Genomic DNA, 23,497 nt, shown 5'->3' on the forward strand with positions numbered 1-23,497 from the left:
CAGACGCCCTTATCCAGAGACGCCCTTATCCTTATGTACTTAACAGAAAGTGGAGACCTGGCCTCCACAGTCACTGGACCTGAACCCAATCCAGATGGTTTGGGGTGAGCTGGACCGCGGAGTGAAAGCCAAGCGGCCAACAAGTACTAAACACCTCTGGGAACTCCTTCAAGACTGTTGGAAAAGCATTTCAGGTGACGACCTCTTGAAGCTCATCGAGAGAATGCCAAGAGTGTGCAAAGCAGTAATCAGAGCAAAGAAACTAGAATATAAAACATGTTTTCATTTTTTTTTTAAACGTCTCCACATGCATTCATTCATAGTTTTGGATCTAACACTGTATAAGGACCGCCCAAGCTGGGAGTGTGACCGCCTCTCTACTAACCACCACTAGCCACCGAAACCCAATTCTGTAATAAGTACATTCAATGACATTCTAGATGTAAATGTATCTCTATTTATAAGACATCTGGGGTGTTCCACAAAGCAGATAACTAGGTTACTAGTATTTCTGTTGGACAATTTCTGTTGAATCATGACTTCCAGCTTCATTTCACCCAGCTACCTGATGAATCCAGTTTTACAGAACAGCCCTTGGTCTCCAGACCTAAGGACTACAACCGTCTTCTTCAACTCTCGACCTTGAACCAAAAGAGTCGTTTACTGGGGAAGATCCAGCTAATACACCCCCCCTCCTCTACCCAAAGTACTGATGTTCTCTCAGGTAAGCTTCACACCTGACTCACCTGACCCAGTTTACATCTAAGGACATACACACGGAATACTAAATCAAATAAATAAAAAAAATGGCTCATAAACAAATTTATCAGATTTATTTTAGAAAATTAAAATAAAGTGCTTTTTATGTACAGTATAATAAAAACAACAGTAGTGATGTATATTACAAAAAATACAGTTCACATCAATTTTTTTTTTTTTACAATGGTAGCTCAATTTACAAATACTTTTAAAACTTTACATGACATTGTGGGTGAACCAGATGCTTGGTGCACTGTTAGAAAAAAAATGGAGAATTCTCCAACACTCACTGCTGTCCCATAAATGTATACGCCTATAGATGAGTATATCTAGATGCGAGGTTTCTGAAAAAAAAAAAAGACTATTCAATATATGCGAATATCTACTTTCATACTGCATTCTGTGATAGTGACTGAGCAGGTAAAAAAATGTTTCACTTACAATCACTGTGTGTACTTTATGGCATACTATTTAACAAAGTAACCAAAATATATTAAAATTAATGTTTAATCTTGATAATGTAATAAACGCCTTTTGTGCTTCAAATATGTATATGCGTGTATGACAGCATATGTGTGAGATACATTGCATGTGGACAATATTAATCTGTGAAAGAGCTTAAGAATTTTGTTATGCACAGTAGAATTTTTGCCAGTGGTGGACTGTTGTAAAGACAAATTTTCAATTTACAGTGGTTTGCGACAATATACTTAAAATAAAAATACAATATTAAGCCATTTGTCAGACCTGTTGTGCAGTTACTGGCCACAGTTAAAAGGTATTTTGTCCAAGGTGTTCATTCTTTTCTTTTTTTTTTAATGAGCTAGGATTACGTCTACTCAGGTTAGCCCACTATAGCATGAAATTATAGCTATTTGCACTGTCAGATCACAAATTGTTACAAGGCTACAAAAAGCATAAAGTTTAGGAGAAAATAACATTTGATTCACAAAATGTTGCTTAAAAGGCATGTTTAAAGAAAAAATGCTACAGAACTGTAAAAAAAACCCCAACTCCAGTTCCCAACTAAGGCGTTTCAACATTCTGTGCAAATACAATGCATTCTGATAAAAAAAAAAAAAACTCACCAGTCCTGACAATATACAATAAAATTATACATGTATATATATGTATGTATATATATATACACCCACACACACATTACCACCATGACACCCATAAGCAGCATGCTCTGTGTACAACTACTTTGTCTAAACAAGTCAAATAAGTCCCTATCCCTTTAGGATAGATATACAAATTTCTATCCTAAATTTAAATAAGACACAACATTTTTTCCCGTTAAAGAATGATTTTGGAATACTTTATGATGACAATTCACTACATTCCACAATACAAATGTTACACGACTGGAAAAAGCTCTGGCAATCACATTGTTCATTCTGTGGCGCATGTGATAAATGTCTTTGGAAAATGAAATATATGTGCTCTGGTCAAGATGTTTAAGGTAGCTGGTATGAAACAGTCCCCCTGTCAGATAATGGACGGAGGACACAAAAAGGCCCTGTCAGATGAGGTTTTGAAGATGTAAGCTTGAAGTAAGAAATGGGACAAACTCTTGTGCTCATGAATGGTTAGTGGTACACTGATTGTATATTTCATCCATAACGGGAAAGTCTCGTCTGACCATGGTCTTTATTTCTTACTAAAAAATGTTAGGTCCCAAAAACATAGTGTTGGACTGATTGTGCCATGTCATGAATTAACGTAACAAAATCAGCCTAAATTCAAAACACCAGACTTTTTTTTTTTTTGGCACAACATACAATAATTTTGGTTACGTAAACAAACACGGGAGCATGTTGGTCATTTCTACTGTTTGTGGCTGCTTGTCACACTCCCGTTGAACATTCAGCACCCTGCTGGCTAAACATGAAGCTCTTGATGATCTTTCTGCTCTGGAGCAGAACCTTGACACACTGCGTTGGGAACACACATGGGGGGGGCTGGGGGGGGGTGGAAATGGCTCAGCATCGCTTGCATACTCGATTGTATGTGTGTGGAGCACTAACAGACAGTAATACTGAGGAGTGAGCAGATGCCCAGGCCCACGCTGTCCCAGTGGCGCCCTCTTGCCATTTCACATTATGTGCTTTGCATAGTACACTGCCTATTACTGATAATACCACTTTACTGTGTGTATCCTGAATCGGAGTCCTCCTCACCTCGCCTGTCTTATTTTGCACCATTTTTCTATGTTACAATCTGTATTTAAATTAAATAAAGGCAACATATGTTTTCTGTTTAATACATACCAGTTCTCAGATTAAGAATATCCATTTCTTTTAAGCTCCAACCCGTGGCTGTCATAAAGTCCATTAGCCCACTGTTTAAGTACCATGGGCTAACCGTCACTGTATCGGTCACCTCCTGGCTTGGCCTGATTTCTCCCCCTCGGACCTGAGTCTTCAGGTTTCAGGGCAGACGTGAGTCCAGATGGGAGGCTGACACCTCGTGGGTATGAGCCTGGAAGGCTTCGCTCTGCTCTTGTTGGTGGATTTGTTAGGGTGGAAAGTGACACGCCTGTCGGATGTACGCACTGTTGTACGTTCTCACGGGCACCACAGCGACGCAGCTTTAAGAAAAAAGTCTGTTCGGTCTCCACCATGTGCACCACTGAGGCACATGGCAGTGACTAAAAACAGGAAATGTTCACAGATCACAAGAAAGAAAATGGAGGGGGTCCGAGAGCAAAAACAAAAAAAGAAAAACAAAGAACCTCAATGAGTTCAGACCTTCATGGTTACCTCCTGCAGATCTTTTTTTTCCCATTGCCACCACCCTTCTTCCAAGTTTACTTTCTGAGTCCATCCCAAGCAGCCGTCACACTATGGAGTCTTTAATCTCGGAGCCCAGCCGGACGCGGGGCCGTGGGCATGTGGGGGAGATCTCCACGCGGCTCTCCTTCAGGTTGAGCGGCCGCCTCTCCGACTCCGAGAAGCTCTTGCTGTTCTCCGGGGAGGAGCACTCGTGGGTGGGGGTGCTACAGATGTAGTTGTCGTTCAGCGTCTGGTAGCCCTTGTGGTCCGATACTGATGGGGGAACGGTGTTGCCATTGAGGGGCAGACTCTCCGTGGGCTTTCCTGTGATGCGCGGCTTCTTCTGCTGCATGTTGGGGCACTCGCCCTCCTTCAGCATGGACTTCATGTGGTCCCGGTTCCTGTAGACCACGAAGAGCGAGAAGACCACCAGCGAGAAGCCCAGCAGGGTGCAGACCACGATCAACTCGTTCCAGTAGGTTTTGGTCTGCAGCAGCCCAGACCGGGTTTCCCCAGGCAAGATGATGGCCTCCTCCCTCGGCACCAGTGGGGTGCGTGAGTGGCCAATCAGAGTGGTGCTCTCTTGCCGGGGTTCCGCCCTCACGCAGTAATTGGCTAGAAGCTGCTGGAAGCCGTCCTCCACTGACCAGCACTCGTAGGCCTCCTCCTTGTCCACCCGGGGCACCACCACCAGTCCGGCAGGACTGGGGTAGACAAACTGGCCGGCGCTCTTGCTGTACTTCCACAGCCTCTCGGCCAGGTTGGAACGCACTTTACAGGGAAGCACCTTAAAGCTATTGGCTGGGATAATGACCACATGGCATGAAGATGCACCTGTTGAATAAACAGATATCGACATTTTTAATAAAATGTTATTAATCCTGTTATGCAATACAAATACAATACACAATATGTACTAGGTGTGTTCGATGCAATGCAGAACGTAATCTATTGTCATAATGACTAGGGCTGGGGGGCAGCACGTCGACGCTATCAATTGCGCCAATGCCACAAATTCATTGACATAAATCCATCATTTTTACTCTATACTCGATGTTGATGGAAGATATAAGAGGACACCTATGGTACTTTCGCGAGTGGGTGGGAAATCGAACCACTAGCGTGAAAAGGCGTGTAGTACACCCATGACATGACAAATGTTTAAGCAGCTAAAAACCCAGGCAATTGTACAAAACTGGCCGATGAACCAGGATTGGTTCTCTGTGTAATATATGACTATATATAGGCACCTTCCTAAAATATTAGCAAAAAATATAGGCAAAATGGACTAAATCATCTTTTCATGCTGCTGGCCACTTGTGGTTATATCGCCGGCTCCCTCACTTGATCAGTTCAGTTGATATATGAAATCGCATTCCTTTGTGACTTAAGCAATATATGGTGACACTTTTAAGTGTTTTTGTGTTTCCCGATAAACTTGTTTTCAACTTGATTGTTAAATTCTGTTGGTTCAGGAAGGACACCATGGTGGACTGCCAGCTTCCAATGCTGCTGTCTATTTTAATAAAAGCAATAAAACACATTCTGTATTCAAGCCCCCAAGTTTTTATTGGTTATTATTGTATTCTTTCAGTTGCCCTGAGAAAGTATTCTGTGTGTTATGGAAATAATTGGGAATCAAATCAACTGAACCGATGTGGGAAAGGGGATTTTAGATTAATCGATGCAGCGTAAAAATAATCACTAGATTAATCATTTAAAAAATATTTTGCCCAGCCTTAATAATGACATTGCTTGGTGATTTTCTGGTAGTGGCAGAAAAATTCTAGTTTTTAAAATTAGCAAAGGTGATTACAGCTGTAATGGGGCCTGACCCAACCTAAGTACAGCTTTTTAAAATCCCATCTTTCTTTGCGCAAGCTACGAATGATAGACTAATGGAAAGGCAATATGTGGTGAAATGAGCAGGTTTAAAATATAATCAGAGGCCAGCCTCCATTTCACCCCCTCAGCATCCATTTTTGCATGTCTCTTGCAATAATTAAAACACATCACCTGATAACTGTAGCCAAGAATTGCAAATCAATGAAGATTTCATAAAAAAAACAAATGTTAATTAAACAAATTTACAACATGTGAAACGCTTTTACCAATCACCTACACAAATTTACAAGCAGCAAATCATAAGGAAAGGATAGGTACTGTAGACCACAACAAAAAGTGTCCCCTGCAGTTAGCCACCTTAGTGAGCAGTGGGCAGCCATGAAAGAGAGCAGCGAGTGGGAATGGAACCTTACTCAGTGGCACCTTGGTGGCTCCGGATTTGAACTGGTAACGTTACAAAAACGGGTCAAAATTTACAACTCTACCGGTAATGACTGTGGCTGCCTGATCTGAGTACAGCACCGCTTTGGGTAGAAGTAATTGTAATCTGCCAAGTAAAGTAATTCTCATATCACTGACGTACTTGAAAACATAATGTGAAGTAATGTAGAAAAGTTTATGGGATGCATCGAGATAACGAATCGAAGACACAATTATCGTAACATTATTTTTACAAAAACTGTGAAAAAAGCATTAACAGTAGATGGCGCAAATTAGAATAGAATATTACTAGGCTTGAAAAAGGAGGAAAATATTTTATTTTAGTCACTTTGTTTCAATATGGTAATTGGACATTAATCAAGATCACAATTTGGCAATCGCTACTACAAATTTAAAATACAGAAAAACCTCATCACTTGTAAAATTTCCTGTAGAAACTCACGTGAAGAAGAAGGTCTTGCCATGCGAGGGTTGATTGTAGTTTTATTGCATGAAGCTGACATATCAGCGCCATCCACATCCTGCTGCCAGTGGCTGAGAGGAAATAAAATGCAACAAAATGACTTAAAATCTCTGTGGCTGCAGAAAAGAAATCAGCTCATAAGATCACAGCTACGCCCCATTTGTTCTCCCTCCTGAATCAATGGCGTGTAGTTCACACAGTCATGTGACAGCCTGTTCTTGCAACACCCACCTCCCAGCAGGGGCCTGTCGAACATCAGCACACTGTCTTCCTGTCCAGGCGCAGTAGGGGTCTCTGGATAGGACACACTCCCCACAGCTCTGGTAGTTAGAGCAGTTTGCCATGGCGACCTCGACCAGCCCCGAGAACAAGGATACATACAGCAAACCCTGCAGCGTGTGACATAAACAACATAAGCACATGGAAAAGGATATTTTTAGATTAGATTAGATTCAACTTTATTGTCATTACACATGTACAAGTACAGGGCAACGAAATGTAGTTTAGGTCTGACCAGAAGTGCAATAAGCAGCAAGTGCAGGATACAGTTCAAATAAGTTATATATATATATATATATATATATATATATTCATAAAGTGATATGTGCTATGTGCTCATCCCATTGATGTGGATGGGATCATGCGAGCCTCTTCTCTCCCTCCTGAAGTCCACAATGAGCTCCTTGGTCTTGGTGGTGTTTAGGAGAAGGTTATTTTCTGTGCACCAGGTGGCCAGATGCTGGACCTCCTCCCTGTAGGCAGTCTCATCGTTGTTGTCGATGAGACCTATCACCGTGGTGTCATCTGCAAACTTAATAACGGAGTTTGATCCATACATAGGTCGGCAGTCATGGGTGAAGAGGGAGTAGAGGAAGGGGCTCAGCACACAGCCCTGTGACAGTAGTGGAGCGGATGTGGCCTGACCTTACATGCTGTGGTCTGCTGGTCAGAAAGTCCATAATCCAGTTGCAAAGTGAGGTGTTGATGTCCAGGGCTCTAAGTTTAGAGATTAGCTTAGAGGGGATGACAGTGTTAAATATTGAGCTGAAATCAACAAACAGCATCCGTGCATATGTGTTTTGCTTGTCCAGGTGTGTGAGTACAGAGTGCAGCGCTATGGAGACTGCATCCTCTGTGCTCCTATTGCTACGGTACGCAAACTGGTGTGGGTCCAGAGTTGGTGGGAGGAAGTCCCTCAGATGTGCCAGGACTAACCGCTTGAAGCACTTCATGATTATGGGTGTGAGTGCTACAGGGCGGTAGTCATTCAGGCATGTTGGGCTAGAATGTTTCGGCACTGGTACAATGGAGGTAGATTTGAGGCATGTTGGAACAGCTGCTTGGGCGAGGGACATGTTAAAAATGTCCGTGAATACGCCAGCGAGCTGCTCTGCACATGCTCTAAGTACGCGCCCCGGGATGCCGTCTGGTCCAGCAGCCCTGCGCGCGTTGATCCGACTCAGTGCAGTGCAAACATCTGAGGAGGTGAGTATGATGGGCGAGTGGTCGGTAGATGAGGGGATCTTGACAGCAGGTTGCTTGTTGTCTCTTTCAAAGCGAGCATAAAAATCGTTAAGCTCATTCAGAAAGAGGACATTTGTGGTTGTGGGGGCTGAGTTGCTGGGTTTATAGTCTGTAATGGCCTGAATGCCCTGCCACAAGCGTCGAGGATCAGCATTGGAGAAGTATTCCTCTAGCTTTAGTTTGTAGCAGTGCTTGGCCTTTTTGATGCCCCTCTTCAGGTTCGCCCTGGAAATGCCGTAGGCCTGTGCATCACCCGATCTGAAGGCATTGTTGCGTGCCTTCAGCAGGAGACGCACCTCCTTGTTCATCCAAGGCTTCTGATTAGGGTATGTGGTGATCTGTTTCTGAGTAGTAACCATGTCTATGGTGGTGTTAATGTAGTTCAGAACAGAGGAGGTGTAGATGTCGATGTCCGTGTGAGAGCCACAGGTGGCCTGTGAAGCAAACATACTCCAGTCTGTGTGTTGGAACCTGTCCTGGAGTGTGATGTCAGCCCCCGCTGGCCACACTTTGATGGTCCTCACTGATGGCTTCACATGGTTGATGAGGGGGGAGTACTTGGGGGTGAGAAACAAAGAAAGGTGATCTGATTGTCCGAAGTGGGGGAGGGGGGTCACAGCATAGGCTTCAGCCATGTTTGTATAAACTTGATCCAGAGTTTTGTTTCCTCTGGTGTGACAGAGAATGTTTTTATGAAATTTAGGAAATACAGTCTTCAAATTGGAATGATTAAATTCCCCCGCCACAATGTATGCAGCCTCTGGGTGATCAGTCTGTTGTTTACTGATGGCCGCATGAAGTTCGTTCATAGCAAGCTTGGCATCAGCATCAGGAGGAATGTAAGTGGCAGTTATAATGGTGGATGTGAACTCCCGCGGCAGATAGAACGGTCTGCACTTAACCATGAGAAACTCTAGGTTAGCTGAGCAGTGTTTCCCAATGATAGTAGAGTTCGTGCACCAGGCTTTGTTAACGTAGATGCACAATCCCCCACCTCTGGTCTTACCGGAGTCATCCGCCGTTCTGTCTGCCCGGAGAATGTGGTGCTCAGCTAGAGCAATAGCATTGTCCGGTATTCCGTTGTTTAGCCATGTTTCAGTGAAAATCATGACATTGCAGTTCCAGAGTTTCTTGCTGTGGTTGATTCGGATTCGAATCTCATCCATTTTGTTCACCAGTGACCGTACATTGGCGAGAAGAATGCTGGGCAAAGAGAGCCGGTGTGGTGTTATCTTTAGCTTAGCTCTTAGCCCTCCGCGCTTCCCCCGCCTTTGTTTACGGTCTCGACGGCGTCTTCGAGCACTTCCGCCCGGTCGGGTAGGGTGCGCCGCCTCGGGTGTTCTGCCGATCTCAGGGATGCGTTCAAGATTGCTGATAAAACTGTTAAAATTACGAGAACCAACATCCAAAAGCTCTTGTCGGGTGTACGATGTTGAGGCACTACTGTTCTGCACGAACAGCCCCGACATGAGCAAGAAAATTACCGCAAAACTGCAGAAACTGGAGAGACGCTGAGCCTCGCGATGTTTACGCGCCGCCATCTTGGTCATCTTCTTTTAACCAAGCCAACTAAAAGACAGAGCTATTATGGGACGTAGATAATGGTAATATCCTTATAAAAATCCACGGCCCATGAGGCATGCTATGTGACAGAACAAACAGTATAAACAGTGCCGGAATGAACTCGTGTCGTGTCACTGGCTGTTTACTTCCCATCTGTTTGGTGCTCCCAGGAGAGGAAGCGGGAATGTAATTATCTCAGAGAAAGTTCCCCTGCAGGCCCCTCTTTCATGGCTGATGCTGCTACTCAGCGTTATCTCATTATTACTCCTGAAGTCAGGAGTGTGCTCGCTAACACTTCATCATGGTCAAGCGAATACCCATATAATAATCATTATTGTCTAATAATGTTAACCAGCTATTGTTAATAAATGTTCAGTTGCTTTAAAGGTGTTAATTAAAATGGTTACAAATGTAAAGTGTCCAACGATGCAGTAAAAGTTGCGGTACGGCCGTGGCGCCGCTCTACCTTGTCTGTGTCTAGTTCGATGTGCTGCACAGGCTGGGATTCAGGGAACAGCACCAGCTCTTCAATGATGTGCATCTTGCCGTTGACATTGATGGCTTTGTGTAGCCTTCCTTCATCTGGAAAAAGTAAGGGGTGTCAATAACTCTTCCGCTAAATTGTCATATGAAATACAGTGTAAATAATATCCTTTTCTTTAGAAAAAAGAAATCACGGGTGTTGAAACTATGGCCCCTGGATCCAATTCCAGACACGGTTCACCACTTACACTATTTCTAAAACAGTGGCATAAAATATGGCATTTTAATAAAATGACGAATGTTTAATCACCAAAAAAAAAACTCTAAAAACAGTCAGGATGCCCTTGAAAAAAAAGAGGGGTTGGGTAATATCAAGTATTTGGGGGGGTGAGTAACATTACCAGATGTAATGTTATAGCTGGCAAATAAAATCAACATGTTATTAATGCAAGATAATTCAGAATCTTAATTATGTGATTATATTGGGGTTATTGGCTGGATCTGATCTTTGTAGGGGTCATGAGAAAACCAAGCATGGGAGACAGTGTCCCTCACCTCTAGTCATTCATATATTTTTCTACATGTGGCCCTCGCTGAAAAACGTTTCGTCGCCCCTGATTTAAATCGTTCAAGGAATGCATGAAAAAGAAAGGAGAGGAATCTCACCCGTGCCTATGAAGAGCACATCATAGTCCCTGCGGGCAGCGTGGACTCTGTGGACGGCGATTTGCGTGTAACGCACGCTGCGCTTCAGCAGCAGAGGCTGGCTGCGGATCACGCTGTCCATCAAGAAGTGGTCCTTCACAAAGTTCAGCACTTTGTCGGGCATGTGCAGGGACGAGGAGATGCCCGCAGACCTGACAGCATTGGTGACGCACTGTGCAGGAGAGAAAGAGAGAAAGAAAGATCAGGCCTCTTCTTGCACACGAGCAAACAAAACTACAGGCAACATGCTGCTTGTTCTAAACTAAGATTCTACCTGAGTGTGTTGCCTGGGACTGACGTACTACAGGAAATAAGAGCAGCTGAGACAGCACTATGATAAGCATCATAGGGACATATCGAGGGACAAATCGCGGCCAAGCGATGATGTCCAGAACGTACCGGAGTGGTGATTCAATAACGGATGTGAACACACACAACCTGGACCAACAAACCTGGGGCAGTGGTGGCCTTGTGGGGGGCAGTGGTGGCCTAGCGGTTAAGGAAGCGGCCCCGTAATCAGAAGGTTGCTGGTTCGAATCCCGATCTGCCAAGGTGCCACTGAGGTGCCACTGAGCAAAGCACCGTCCCCACACACTGCTCCCCGGGCGCCTGTCATGGCTGCCCACTGCTCACTCAGGGTGATGGGTTAAATGCAGAGGACAAATTTCACTGTGTGCACCGTGTGCTGTGCATCACTTCACTTTCAAACCTACTAGTGACATCAGTTTTTCTAGCTCAATAATTAGTGGAATTGCATTTCTACTATGCATTTTGCTGAGGGGACACATAAAAAAAAAAAAGCTGGTCTTTTCAGCGTCAAAAGAAAAAAACAGGGAACTCCACCTCTGCTTAAGTTAGGCTGATTTGTTGACAATGGATTGGGCCACCATTAACTTTTCTCTGACGTGGGAATTGATAACCATGACAATGAGGCAAACAGCAGCACTACAAAAGCCTACGTGAAACATGCAATCATATTTGGTCCTAAGGAAGGAAGTCGGTGCAGGTCCAAGCACAGAAAATCTTGCTAGATTTTCTTCATGGTAGGCTAGGGCTAAATTACATGCTAGAAAATGCTAGTGACATTGTTTAATCTATGAAAAGGTATATTGATGACATATTACTGCTTTTTTATGTGTGACAATTGTGAATTAATAAGCATATACAGTACAGGCCAAATGTTTGGACACCTTCTCATTCAATGTGTTTTCTTTATTTTCATGACCATTTACATTGGTAGATTCTCACTGAAGGCATCAAAACTAGGAATGAACATTACATTACATTTACAGCATTTATCAGACGCCCTTATCCAGAGACGCCCTTATCCTTATGTACTTAACAGAAAGTGGAGACCTGGCCTCCACAGTCACTGGACCTGAACCCAATCCAGATGGTTTGGGGTGAGCTGGACCGCGGAGTGAAAGCCAAGCGGCCAACAAGTACTAAACACCTCTGGGAACTCCTTCAAGACTGTTGGAAAAGCATTTCAGGTGACGACCTCTTGAAGCTCATCGAGAGAATGCCAAGAGTGTGCAAAGCAGTAATCAGAGCAAAGAAACTAGAATATAAAACATGTTTTCATTTTTTTTTTAAACGTCTCCACATGCATTCATTCATAGTTTTGGATCTAACACTGTATAAGGACCGCCCAAGCTGGGAGTGTGACCGCCTCTCTACTAACCACCACTAGCCACCGAAACCCAATTCTGTAATAAGTACATTCAATGACATTCTAGATGTAAATGTATCTCTATTTATAAGACATCTGGGGTGTTCCACAAAGCAGATAACTAGGTTACTAGTATTTCTGTTGGACAATTTCTGTTGAATCATGACTTCCAGCTTCATTTCACCCAGCTACCTGATGAATCCAGTTTTACAGAACAGCCCTTGGTCTCCAGACCTAAGGACTACAACCGTCTTCTTCAACTCTCGACCTTGAACCAAAAGAGTCGTTTACTGGGGAAGATCCAGCTAATACACCCCCCCTCCTCTACCCAAAGTACTGATGTTCTCTCAGGTAAGCTTCACACCTGACTCACCTGACCCAGTTTACATCTAAGGACATACACACGGAATACTAAATCAAATAAATAAAAAAAATGGCTCATAAACAAATTTATCAGATTTATTTTAGAAAATTAAAATAAAGTGCTTTTTATGTACAGTATAATAAAAACAACAGTAGTGATGTATATTACAAAAAATACAGTTCACATCAATTTTTTTTTTTTTTACAATGGTAGCTCAATTTACAAATACTTTTAAAACTTTACATGACATTGTGGGTGAACCAGATGCTTGGTGCACTGTTAGAAAAAAAATGGAGAATTCTCCAACACTCACTGCTGTCCCATAAATGTATACGCCTATAGATGAGTATATCTAGATGCGAGGTTTCTGAAAAAAAAAAAAGACTATTCAATATATGCGAATATCTACTTTCATACTGCATTCTGTGATAGTGACTGAGCAGGTAAAAAAATGTTTCACTTACAATCACTGTGTGTACTTTATGGCATACTATTTAACAAAGTAACCAAAATATATTAAAATTAATGTTTAATCTTGATAATGTAATAAACGCCTTTTGTGCTTCAAATATGTATATGCGTGTATGACAGCATATGTGTGAGATACATTGCATGTGGACAATATTAATCTGTGAAAGAGCTTAAGAATTTTGTTATGCACAGTAGAATTTTTGCCAGTGGTGGACTGTTGTAAAGACAAATTTTCAATTTACAGTGGTTTGCGACAATATACTTAAAATAAAAATACAATATTAAGCCATTTGTCAGACCTGTTGTGCAGTTACTGGCCACAGTTAAAAGGTATTTTGTCCAAGGTGTTCATTCTTTTTTTTTTTTTTTTAATGAGCTAGGATTACGTCTACTCAGGTTAGCCCACTATAGCATGAAATTATAGCTATTTGCACTGTCAGATCACAAATTGTTACAAGGCTACAAAAAGCATAAAGTTTAGGAGAAAATAACATTTGATTCACAAAATGTTGCTTAAAAGGCATGTTTAAAGAAAAAATGCTACAGAACTGTAAAAAAAAACCCCAACTCCAGTTCCCAACTAAGGCGTTTCAACATTCTGTGCAAATACAATGCATTCTGATAAAAAAAAAAAAAACTCACCAGTCCTGACAATATACAATAAAATTATACATGTATATATATGTATGTATATATATATACACCCACACACACATTACCACCATGACACCCATAAGCAGCATGCTCTGTGTACAACTACTTTGTCTAAACAAGTCAAATAAGTCCCTATCCCTTTAGGATAGATATACAAATTTCTATCCTAAATTTAAATAAGACACAACATTTTTTCCCGTTAAAGAATGATTTTGGAATACTTTATGATGACAATTCACTACATTCCACAATACAAATGTTACACGACTGGAAAAAGCTCTGGCAATCACATTGTTCATTCTGTGGCGCATGTGATAAATGTCTTTGGAAAATGAAATATATGTGCTCTGGTCAAGATGTTTAAGGTAGCTGGTATGAAACAGTCCCCCTGTCAGATAATGGACGGAGGACACAAAAAGGCCCTGTCAGATGAGGTTTTGAAGATGTAAGCTTGAAGTAAGAAATGGGACAAACTCTTGTGCTCATGAATGGTTAGTGGTACACTGATTGTATATTTCATCCATAACGGGAAAGTCTCGTCTGACCATGGTCTTTATTTCTTACTAAAAAATGTTAGGTCCCAAAAACATAGTGTTGGACTGATTGTGCCATGTCATGAATTAACGTAACAAAATCAGCCTAAATTCAAAACACCAGACTTTTTTTTTTTTTGGCACAACATACAATAATTTTGGTTACGTAAACAAACACGGGAGCATGTTGGTCATTTCTACTGTTTGTGGCTGCTTGTCACACTCCCGTTGAACATTCAGCACCCTGCTGGCTAAACATGAAGCTCTTGATGATCTTTCTGCTCTGGAGCAGAACCTTGACACACTGCGTTGGGAACACACATGGGGGGGGCTGGGGGGGGTGGAAATGGCTCAGCATCGCTTGCATACTCGATTGTATGTGTGTGGAGCACTAACAGACAGTAATACTGAGGAGTGAGCAGATGCCCAGGCCCACGCTGTCCCAGTGGCGCCCTCTTGCCATTTCACATTATGTGCTTTGCATAGTACACTGCCTATTACTGATAATACCACTTTACTGTGTGTATCCTGAATCGGAGTCCTCCTCACCTCGCCTGTCTTATTTTGCACCATTTTTCTATGTTACAATCTGTATTTAAATTAAATAAAGGCAACATATGTTTTCTGTTTAATACATACCAGTTCTCAGATTAAGAATATCCATTTCTTTTAAGCTCCAACCCGTGGCTGTCATAAAGTCCATTAGCCCACTGTTTAAGTACCATGGGCTAACCGTCACTGTATCGGTCACCTCCTGGCTTGGCCTGATTTCTCCCCCTCGGACCTGAGTCTTCAGGTTTCAGGGCAGACGTGAGTCCAGATGGGAGGCTGACACCTCGTGGGTATGAGCCTGGAAGGCTTCGCTCTGCTCTTGTTGGTGGATTTGTTAGGGTGGAAAGTGACACGCCTGTCGGATGTACGCACTGTTGTACGTTCTCACGGGCACCACAGCGACGCAGCTTTAAGAAAAAAGTCTGTTCGGGTCTCCACCATGTGCACCACTGAGGCACATGGCAGTGACTAAAAACAGGAAATGTTCACAGATCACAAGAAAGAAAATGGAGGGGGTCCGAGAGCAAAAACAAAAAAAGAAAAACAAAGAACCTCAATGAGTTCAGACCTTCATGGTTACCTCCTGCAGATCTTTTTTTTCCCATTGCCACCACCCTTCTTCCAAGTTTACTTTCTGAGTCCATCCCAAGCAGCCGTCACACTATGGAGTCTTTAATCTCGGAGCCCAGCCGGACGCGGGGCCGTGGGCATGTGGGGGAGATCTCCACGCGGCTCTCCTTCAGGTTGAGCGGCCGCCTCTCCGACTCCGAGAAGCTCTTGCTGTTCTCCGGGGAGGAGCACTCGTGGGTGGGGGTGCTACAGATGTAGTTGTCGTTCAGCGTCTGGTAGCCCTTGTGGTCCGATACTGATGGGGGAACGGTGTTGCCATTGAGGGGCAGACTCTCCGTGGGCTTTCCTGTGATGCGCGGCTTCTTCTGCTGCATGTTGGGGCACTCGCCCTCCTTCAGCATGGACTTCATGTGGTCCCGGTTCCTGTAGACCACGAAGAGCGAGAAGACCACCAGCGAGAAGCCCAGCAGGGTGCAGACCACGATCAACTCGTTCCAGTAGGTTTTGGTCTGCAGCAGCCCAGACCGGGTTTCCCCAGGCAAGATGATGGCCTCCTCCCTCGGCACCAGTGGGGTGCGTGAGTGGCCAATCAGAGTGGTGCTCTCTTGCCGGGGTTCCGCCCTCACGCAGTAATTGGCTAGAAGCTGCTGGAAGCCGTCCTCCACTGACCAGCACTCGTAGGCCTCCTCCTTGTCCACCCGGGGCACCACCACCAGTCCGGCAGGACTGGGGTAGACAAACTGGCCGGCGCTCTTGCTGTACTTCCACAGCCTCTCGGCCAGGTTGGAACGCACTTTACAGGGAAGCACCTTAAAGCTATTGGCTGGGATAATGACCACATGGCATGAAGATGCACCTGTTGAATAAACAGATATCGACATTTTTAATAAAATGTTATTAATCCTGTTATGCAATACAAATACAATACACAATATGTACTAGGTGTGTTCGATGCAATGCAGAACGTAATCTATTGTCATAATGACTAGGGCTGGGGGGCAGCACGTCGACGCTATCAATTGCGCCAATGCCACAAATTCATTGACATAAATCCATCATTTTTACTCTATACTCGATGTTGATGGAAGATATAAGAGGACACCTATGGTACTTTCGCGAGTGGGTGGGAAATCGAACCACTAGCGTGAAAAGGCGTGTAGTACACCCATGACATGACAAATGTTTAAGCAGCTAAAAACCCAGGCAATTGTACAAAACTGGCCGATGAACCAGGATTGGTTCTCTGTGTAATATATGACTATATATAGGCACCTTCCTAAAATATTAGCAAAAATATAGGCAAAATGGACTAAATCATCTTTTCATGCTGCTGGCCACTTGTGGTTATATCGCCGGCTCCCTCACTTGATCAGTTCAGTTGATATATGAAATCGCATTCCTTTGTGACTTAAGCAATATATGGTGACACTTTTAAGTGTTTTTGTGTTTCCCGATAAACTTGTTTTCAACTTGATTGTTAAATTCTGTTGGTTCAGGAAGGACACCATGGTGGACTGCCAGCTTCCAATGCTGCTGTCTATTTTAATAAAAGCAATAAAACACATTCTGTATTCAAGCCCCCAAGTTTTTATTGGTTATTATTGTATTCTTTTCAGTTGCCCTGAGAAAGTATTCTGTGTGTTATGGAAATAATTGGGAATCAAATCAACTGAACCGATGTGGGAAAGGGGATTTTAGATTAATCGATGCAGCGTAAAAATAATCACTAGATTAATCATTTAAAAAATATTTTGCCCAGCCTTAATAATGACATTGCTTGGTGATTTTCTGGTAGTGGCAGAAAAATTCTAGTTTTTAAAATTAGCAAAGGTGATTACAGCTGTAATGGGGCCTGACTCAACCTAAGTACAGCTTTTTAAAATCCCATCTTTCTTTGCGCAAGCTACGAATGATAGACTAATGGAAAGGCAATATGTGGTGAAATGAGCAGGTTTAAAATATAATCAGAGGCCAGCCTCCATTTCACCCCCTCAGCATCCATTTTTGCATGTCTCTTGCAATAATTAAAACACATCACCTGATAACTGTAGCCAAGAATTGCAAATCAATGAAGATTTCATAAAAAAAACAAATGTTAATTAAACAAATTTACAACATGTGAAACGCTTTTACCAATCACCTACACAAATTTACAAGCAGCAAATCATAAGGAAAGGATAGGTACTGTAGACCACAACAAAAAGTGTCCCCTGCAGTTAGCCACCTTAGTGAGCAGTGGGCAGCCATGAAAGAGAGCAGCGAGTGGGAATGGAACCTTACTCAGTGGCACCTTGGTGGCTCCGGATTTGAACTGGTAACGTTACAAAAACGGGTCAAAATTTACAACTCTACCGGTAATGACTGTGGCTGCCTGATCTGAGTACAGCACCGCTTTGGGTAGAAGTAATTGTAATCTGCCAAGTAAAGTAATTCTCATATCACTGACGTACTTGAAAACATAATGTGAAGTAATGTAGAAAAGTTTATGGGATGCATCGAGATAACGAATCGAAGACACAATTATCGTAACATTATTTTACTGTGAAAAAAGCATTAACAGTAGATGGCGCAAATTAGAATAGAATATTACTAGGCTTGAAAAAGGAGGAAAATATTTTATTTTAGTCACTTTGTTTCAATATGGTAATTGGACATTAATCAAGATCACAATTTGGCAATCGCTACTACAAATTTAAAATACAGAAAACCTCATCACTTGTAAAATTTCCTGTAGAAACTCACGTGAAGAAGAAGGTCTTGCCATGCGAGGGTTGATTGTAGTTTTATTGCATGAAGCTGACGTATCAGCGCCATCCACATCCTGCTGCCAGTGGCTGAGAGGAAATAAAATGCAACAAAATGACTTAAAATCTCTGTGGCTGCAGAAAAGAAATCAGCTCATAAGATCACAGCTACGCCCCATTTGTTCTCCCTCCTGAATCAATGGCGTGTAGTTCACACAGTCATGTGACAGCCTGTTCTTGCAACACCCACCTCCCAGCAGGGCCTGTCGAACATCAGCACACTGTCTTCCTGTCCAGGCGCAGTAGGGGTCTCTGGATAGGACACACTCCCCACAGCTCTGGTAGTTAGAGCAGTTTGCCATGGCGACCTCGACCAGCCCCGAGAACAAGGATACATACAGCAAACCCTGCAGCGTGTGACATAAACAACATAAGCACATGGAAAAGGATATTTTTAGATTAGATTAGATTCAACTTTATTGTCATTACACATGTACAAGTACAGGGCAACGAAATGTAGTTTAGGTCTGACCAGAAGTGCAATAAGCAGCAAGTGCAGGATACAGTTCAAATAAGTTATATATATATATATATATATATATTCATAAAGTGATATGTGCTATGTGCTCATCCCATTGATGTGGATGGGATCATGCGAGCCTCTTCTCTCCCTCCTGAAGTCCACAATGAGCTCCTTGGTCTTGGTGGGTGTTAGGAGAAGGTTATTTTCTGTGCACCAGGTGGCCAGATGCTGGACCTCCTCCCTGTAGGCAGTCTCATCGTTGTTGTCGATGAGACCTATCACCGTGGTGTCATCTGCAAACTTAATAACGGAGTTTGATCCATACATAGGTCGGCAGTCATGGGTGAAGAGGGAGTAGAGGAAGGGGCTCAGCACACAGCCCTGTGACAGTAGTGGAGCGGATGTGGCCTGACCTTACATGCTGTGGTCTGCTGGTCAGAAAGTCCATAATCCAGTTGCAAAGTGAGGTGTTGATGTCCAGGGCTCTAAGTTTAGAGATTAGCTTAGAGGGGATGACAGTGTTAAATATTGAGCTGAAATCAACAAACAGCATCCGTGCATATGTGTTTTGCTTGTCCAGGTGTGTGAGTACAGAGTGCAGCGCTATGGAGACTGCATCCTCTGTGCTCCTATTGCTACGGTACGCAAACTGGTGTGGGTCCAGAGTTGGTGGGAGGAAGTCCCTCAGATGTGCCAGGACTAACCGCTTGAAGCACTTCATGATTATGGGTGTGAGTGCTACAGGGCGGTAGTCATTCAGGCATGTTGGGCTAGAATGTTTCGGCACTGGTACAATGGAGGTAGATTTGAGGCATGTTGGAACAGCTGCTTGGGCGAGGGACATGTTAAAAATGTCCGTGAATACGCCAGCGAGCTGCTCTGCACATGCTCTAAGTACGCGCCCCGGGATGCCGTCTGGTCCAGCAGCCCTGCGCGCGTTGATCCGACTCAGTGCAGTGCAAACATCTGAGGAGGTGAGTATGATGGGCGAGTGGTCGGTAGATGAGGGGATCTTGACAGCAGGTTGCTTGTTGTCTCTTTCAAAGCGAGCATAAAAATCGTTAAGCTCATTCAGAAAGAGGACATTTGTGGTTGTGGGGGCTGAGTTGCTGGGTTTATAGTCTGTAATGGCCTGAATGCCCTGCCACAAGCGTCGAGGATCAGCATTGGAGAAGTATTCCTCTAGCTTTAGTTTGTAGCAGTGCTTGGCCTTTTTGATGCCCCTCTTCAGGTTCGCCCTGGAAATGCCGTAGGCCTGTGCATCACCCGATCTGAAGGCATTGTTGCGTGCCTTCAGCAGGAGACGCACCTCCTTGTTCATCCAAGGCTTCTGATTAGGGTATGTGGTGATCTGTTTCTGAGTAGTAACCATGTCTATGGTGGTGTTAATGTAGTTCAGAACAGAGGAGGTGTAGATGTCGATGTCCGTGTGAGAGCCACAGGTGGCCTGTGAAGCAAACATACTCCAGTCTGTGTGTTGGAACCTGTCCTGGAGTGTGATGTCAGCCCCCGCTGGCCACACTTTGATGGTCCTCACTGATGGCTTCACATGGTTGATGAGGGGGGAGTACTTGGGGGTGAGAAACAAAGAAAGGTGATCTGATTGTCCGAAGTGGGGGAGGGGGGTCACAGCATAGGCTTCAGCCATGTTTGTATAAACTTGATCCAGAGTTTTGTTTCCTCTGGTGTGACAGAGAATGTTTTATGAAATTTAGGAAATACAGTCTTCAAATTGGAATGATTAAATTCCCCCGCCACAATGTATGCAGCCTCTGGGTGATCAGTCTGTTGTTTACTGATGGCCGCATGAAGTTCGTTCATAGCAAGCTTGGCATCAGCATCAGGAGGAATGTAAGTGGCAGTTATAATGGTGGATGTGAACTCCCGCGGCAGATAGAACGGTCTGCACTTAACCATGAGAAACTCTAGGTTAGCTGAGCAGTGTTTCCCAATGATAGTAGAGTTCGTGCACCAGGCTTTGTTAACGTAGATGCACAATCCCCCACCTCTGGTCTTACCGGAGTCATCCGCCGTTCTGTCTGCCCGGAGAATGTGGTGCTCAGCTAGAGCAATAGCATTGTCCGGTATTCCGTTGTTTAGCCATGTTTCAGTGAAAATCATGACATTGCAGTTCCAGAGTTTCTTGCTGTGGTTGATTCGGATTCGAATCTCATCCATTTTGTTCACCAGTGACCGTACATTGGCGAGAAGAATGCTGGGCAAAGAGAGCCGGTGTGGTGTTATCTTTAGCTTAGCTCTTAGCCCTCCGCGCTTCCCCCGCCTTTGTTTACGGTCTCGACGGCGTCTTCGAGCACTTCCGCCCGGTCGGGTAGGGTGCGCCGCCTCGGGTGTTCTGCCGATCTCAGGGATGCGTTCAAGATTGCTGATAAAACTGTTAAAATTACGAGAACCAACATCCAAAAGCTCTTGTCGGGTGTACGATGTTGAGGCACTACTGTTCTGCACGAACAGCCCCGACATGAGCAAGAAAATTACCGCAAAACTGCAGAAACTGGAGAGACGCTGAGCCTCGCGATGTTTACGCGCCGCCATCTTGGTCATCTTCTTTTAACCAAGCCAACTAAAAGACAGAGCTATTATGGGACGTAGATAATGGTAATATCCTTATAAAAATCCACGGCCCATGAGGCATGCTATGTGACAGAACAAACAGTATAAAACAGTGCCGGAATGAACTCGTGTCGTGTCACTGGCTGTTTACTTCCCATCTGTTTGGTGCTCCCAGGAGAGGAAGCGGGAATGTAATTATCTCAGAGAAAGTTCCCCTGCAGGCCCCTCTTTCATGGCTGATGCTGCTACTCAGCGTTATCTCATTATTACTCCTGAAGTCAGGAGTGTGCTCGCTAACACTTCATCATGGTCAAGCGAATACCCATATAATAATCATTATTGTCTAATAATGTTAACCAGCTATTGTTAATAAATGTTCAGTTGCTTTAAAGGTGTTAATTAAAATGGTTACAAATGTAAAGTGTCCAACGATGCAGTAAAAGTTGCGGTACGGCCGTGGCGCCGCTCTACCTTGTCTGTGTCTAGTTCGATGTGCTGCACAGGCTGGGATTCAGGGAACAGCACCAGCTCTTCAATGATGTGCATCTTGCCGTTGACATTGATGGCTTTGTGTAGCCTTCCTTCATCTGGAAAAAGTAAGGGGTGTCAATAACTCTTCCGCTAAATTGTCATATGAAATACAGTGTAAATAATATCCTTTTCTTTAGAAAAAAGAAATCACGGGTGTTGAAACTATGGCCCCTGGATCCAATTCCAGACACGGTTCACCACTTACACTATTTCTAAAACAGTGGCATAAAATATGGCATTTTAATAAAATGACGAATGTTTAATCACCAAAAAAAAAACTCTAAAAACAGTCAGGATGCCCTTGAAAAAAAAGAGGGGTTGGGTAATATCAAGTATTTGGGGGGGTGAGTAACATTACCAGATGTAATGTTATAGCTGGCAAATAAAATCAACATGTTATTAATGCAAGATAATTCAGAATCTTAATTATGTGATTATATTGGGGTTATTGGCTGGATCTGATCTTTGTAGGGGTCATGAGAAAACCAAGCATGGGAGACAGTGTCCCTCACCTCTAGTCATTCATATATTTTTCTACATGTGGCCCTCGCTGAAAAACGTTTCGTCGCCCCTGATTTAAATCGTTCAAGGAATGCATGAAAAAGAAAGGAGAGGAATCTCACCCGTGCCTATGAAGAGCACATCATAGTCCCTGCGGGCAGCGTGGACTCTGTGGACGGCGATTTGCGTGTAACGCACGCTGCGCTTCAGCAGCAGAGGCTGGCTGCGGATCACGCTGTCCATCAAGAAGTGGTCCTTCACAAAGTTCAGCACTTTGTCGGGCATGTGCAGGGACGAGGAGATGCCCGCAGACCTGACAGCATTGGTGACGCACTGTGCAGGAGAGAAAGAGAGAAAGAAAGATCAGGCCTCTTCTTGCACACGAGCAAACAAAACTACAGGCAACATGCTGCTTGTTCTAAACTAAGATTCTACCTGAGTGTGTTGCCTGGGACTGACGTACTACAGGAAATAAGAGCAGCTGAGACAGCACTATGATAAGCATCATAGGGACATATCGAGGGACAAATCGCGGCCAAGCGATGATGTCCAGAACGTACCGGAGTGGTGATTCAATAACGGATGTGAACACACACAACCTGGACCAACAAACCTGGGGCAGTGGTGGCCTTGTGGGGGGCAGTGGTGGCCTAGCGGTTAAGGAAGCGGCCCCGTAATCAGAAGGTTGCTGGTTCGAATCCCGATCTGCCAAGGTGCCACTGAGGTGCCACTGAGCAAAGCACCGTCCCCACACACTGCTCCCCGGGCGCCTGTCATGGCTGCCCACTGCTCACTCAGGGTGATGGGTTAAATGCAGAGGACAAATTTCACTGTGTGCACCGTGTGCTGTGCATCACTTCACTTTCAAACCTACTAGTGACATCAGTTTTTCTAGCTCAATAATTAGTGGAATTGCATTTCTACTATGCATTTTGCTGAGGGGACACATAAAAAAAAAAAAGCTGGTCTTTTCAGCGTCAAAAGAAAAAAACAGGGAACTCCACCTCTGCTTAAGTTAGGCTGATTTGTTGACAATGGATTGGGCCACCATTAACTTTTCTCTGACGTGGGAATTGATAACCATGACAATGAGGCAAACAGCAGCACTACAAAAGCCTACGTGAAACATGCAATCATATTTGGTCCTAAGGAAGGAAGTCGGTGCAGGTCCAAGCACAGAAAATCTTGCTAGATTTTCTTCATGGTAGGCTAGGGCTAAATTACATGCTAGAAAATGCTAGTGACATTGTT

At 43.8% G+C, this 23,497-nt stretch overlaps 2 protein-coding genes and 1 long non-coding RNA gene across 4 annotated transcripts; 1 reads left to right on the top strand and 2 right to left on the bottom strand.

The window, feature by feature from the left end:
- The first annotated feature begins 139 nt into the window (after positions 1–139).
- Positions 140–13,128, top strand: LOC114766686 (uncharacterized). Its single transcript, XR_003742845.1, has 3 exons — positions 140–194; positions 562–724; positions 12,421–13,128. It is a non-coding gene; the product is annotated as an uncharacterized LOC114766686 (long non-coding RNA).
- On the bottom strand, positions 1,567–10,848 carry LOC114766685 (semaphorin-4B-like). 2 transcript variants are annotated; one of them, XM_028957770.1, is made up of 5 exons: positions 10,522–10,848; positions 9,839–9,954; positions 6,517–6,674; positions 6,265–6,356; positions 1,567–4,370 (listed from the first exon to the last, which is right to left on the bottom strand). In XM_028957770.1, the coding sequence occupies exons 1-5, from the start codon at positions 10,682–10,684 to the stop codon at positions 3,601–3,603; spliced, it is 1,299 nt and encodes a 432-aa protein (XP_028813603.1). In that variant the 5' UTR covers positions 10,685–10,848; the 3' UTR covers positions 1,567–3,600. The 2 variants fall into 2 exon arrangements, with proteins under 2 accessions (XP_028813603.1, XP_028813605.1); XM_028957772.1 differs by lacking the exons at positions 9,839–9,954; positions 10,522–10,848 and adding an exon at positions 9,294–9,438.
- Positions 13,129–15,257: 2,129 nt separating the features above from the next.
- LOC114767220 (semaphorin-4B-like) lies at positions 15,258–22,751 on the bottom strand. Its single transcript, XM_028958805.1, has 6 exons — positions 22,695–22,751; positions 22,369–22,579; positions 21,686–21,801; positions 18,367–18,527; positions 18,119–18,210; positions 15,258–16,232 (listed from the first exon to the last, which is right to left on the bottom strand). The coding sequence occupies exons 1-6, from the start codon at positions 22,749–22,751 to the stop codon at positions 15,463–15,465; spliced, it is 1,407 nt and encodes a 468-aa protein (XP_028814638.1). The 3' UTR covers positions 15,258–15,462.
- Between the last annotated feature and the right edge of the window lie 746 nt (positions 22,752–23,497).

Source organism: Denticeps clupeoides, chromosome 17 (genome assembly GCF_900700375.1).
Source record: "Denticeps clupeoides chromosome 17, fDenClu1.1, whole genome shotgun sequence".
Lineage (NCBI taxonomy): Eukaryota > Metazoa > Chordata > Actinopteri > Clupeiformes > Denticipitidae > Denticeps > Denticeps clupeoides.

Coding starts and splice junctions, on each gene's coding strand:
- LOC114766685 (XM_028957770.1), bottom strand. CDS start 10,684: ATGCCCGACAAAGTGCTGAACTTTGTGAAGGACCACTTCTTGATGGAC. Junction 9,955..10,521: donor TGTGCTCTTCATAGGCACGG/GTGAGATTCCTC, acceptor TACTTTTTCCAG/ATGAAGGAAGGCTACACAAA. Junction 6,357..6,516: donor CGACAGGCCCCTGCTGGGAG/GTGGGTGTTGCA, acceptor ATTTCCTCTCAG/CCACTGGCAGCAGGATGTGG.
- LOC114767220 (XM_028958805.1), bottom strand. CDS start 22,751: ATGCTTATCATAGTGCTGTCTCAGCTGCTCTTATTTCCTGTAGTACGT. Junction 21,802..22,368: donor TGTGCTCTTCATAGGCACGG/GTGAGATTCCTC, acceptor TACTTTTTCCAG/ATGAAGGAAGGCTACACAAA. Junction 16,233..18,118: donor GGCAAGACCTTCTTCTTCAC/GTGAGTTTCTAC, acceptor TTTATTCAACAG/GTGCATCTTCATGCCATGTG.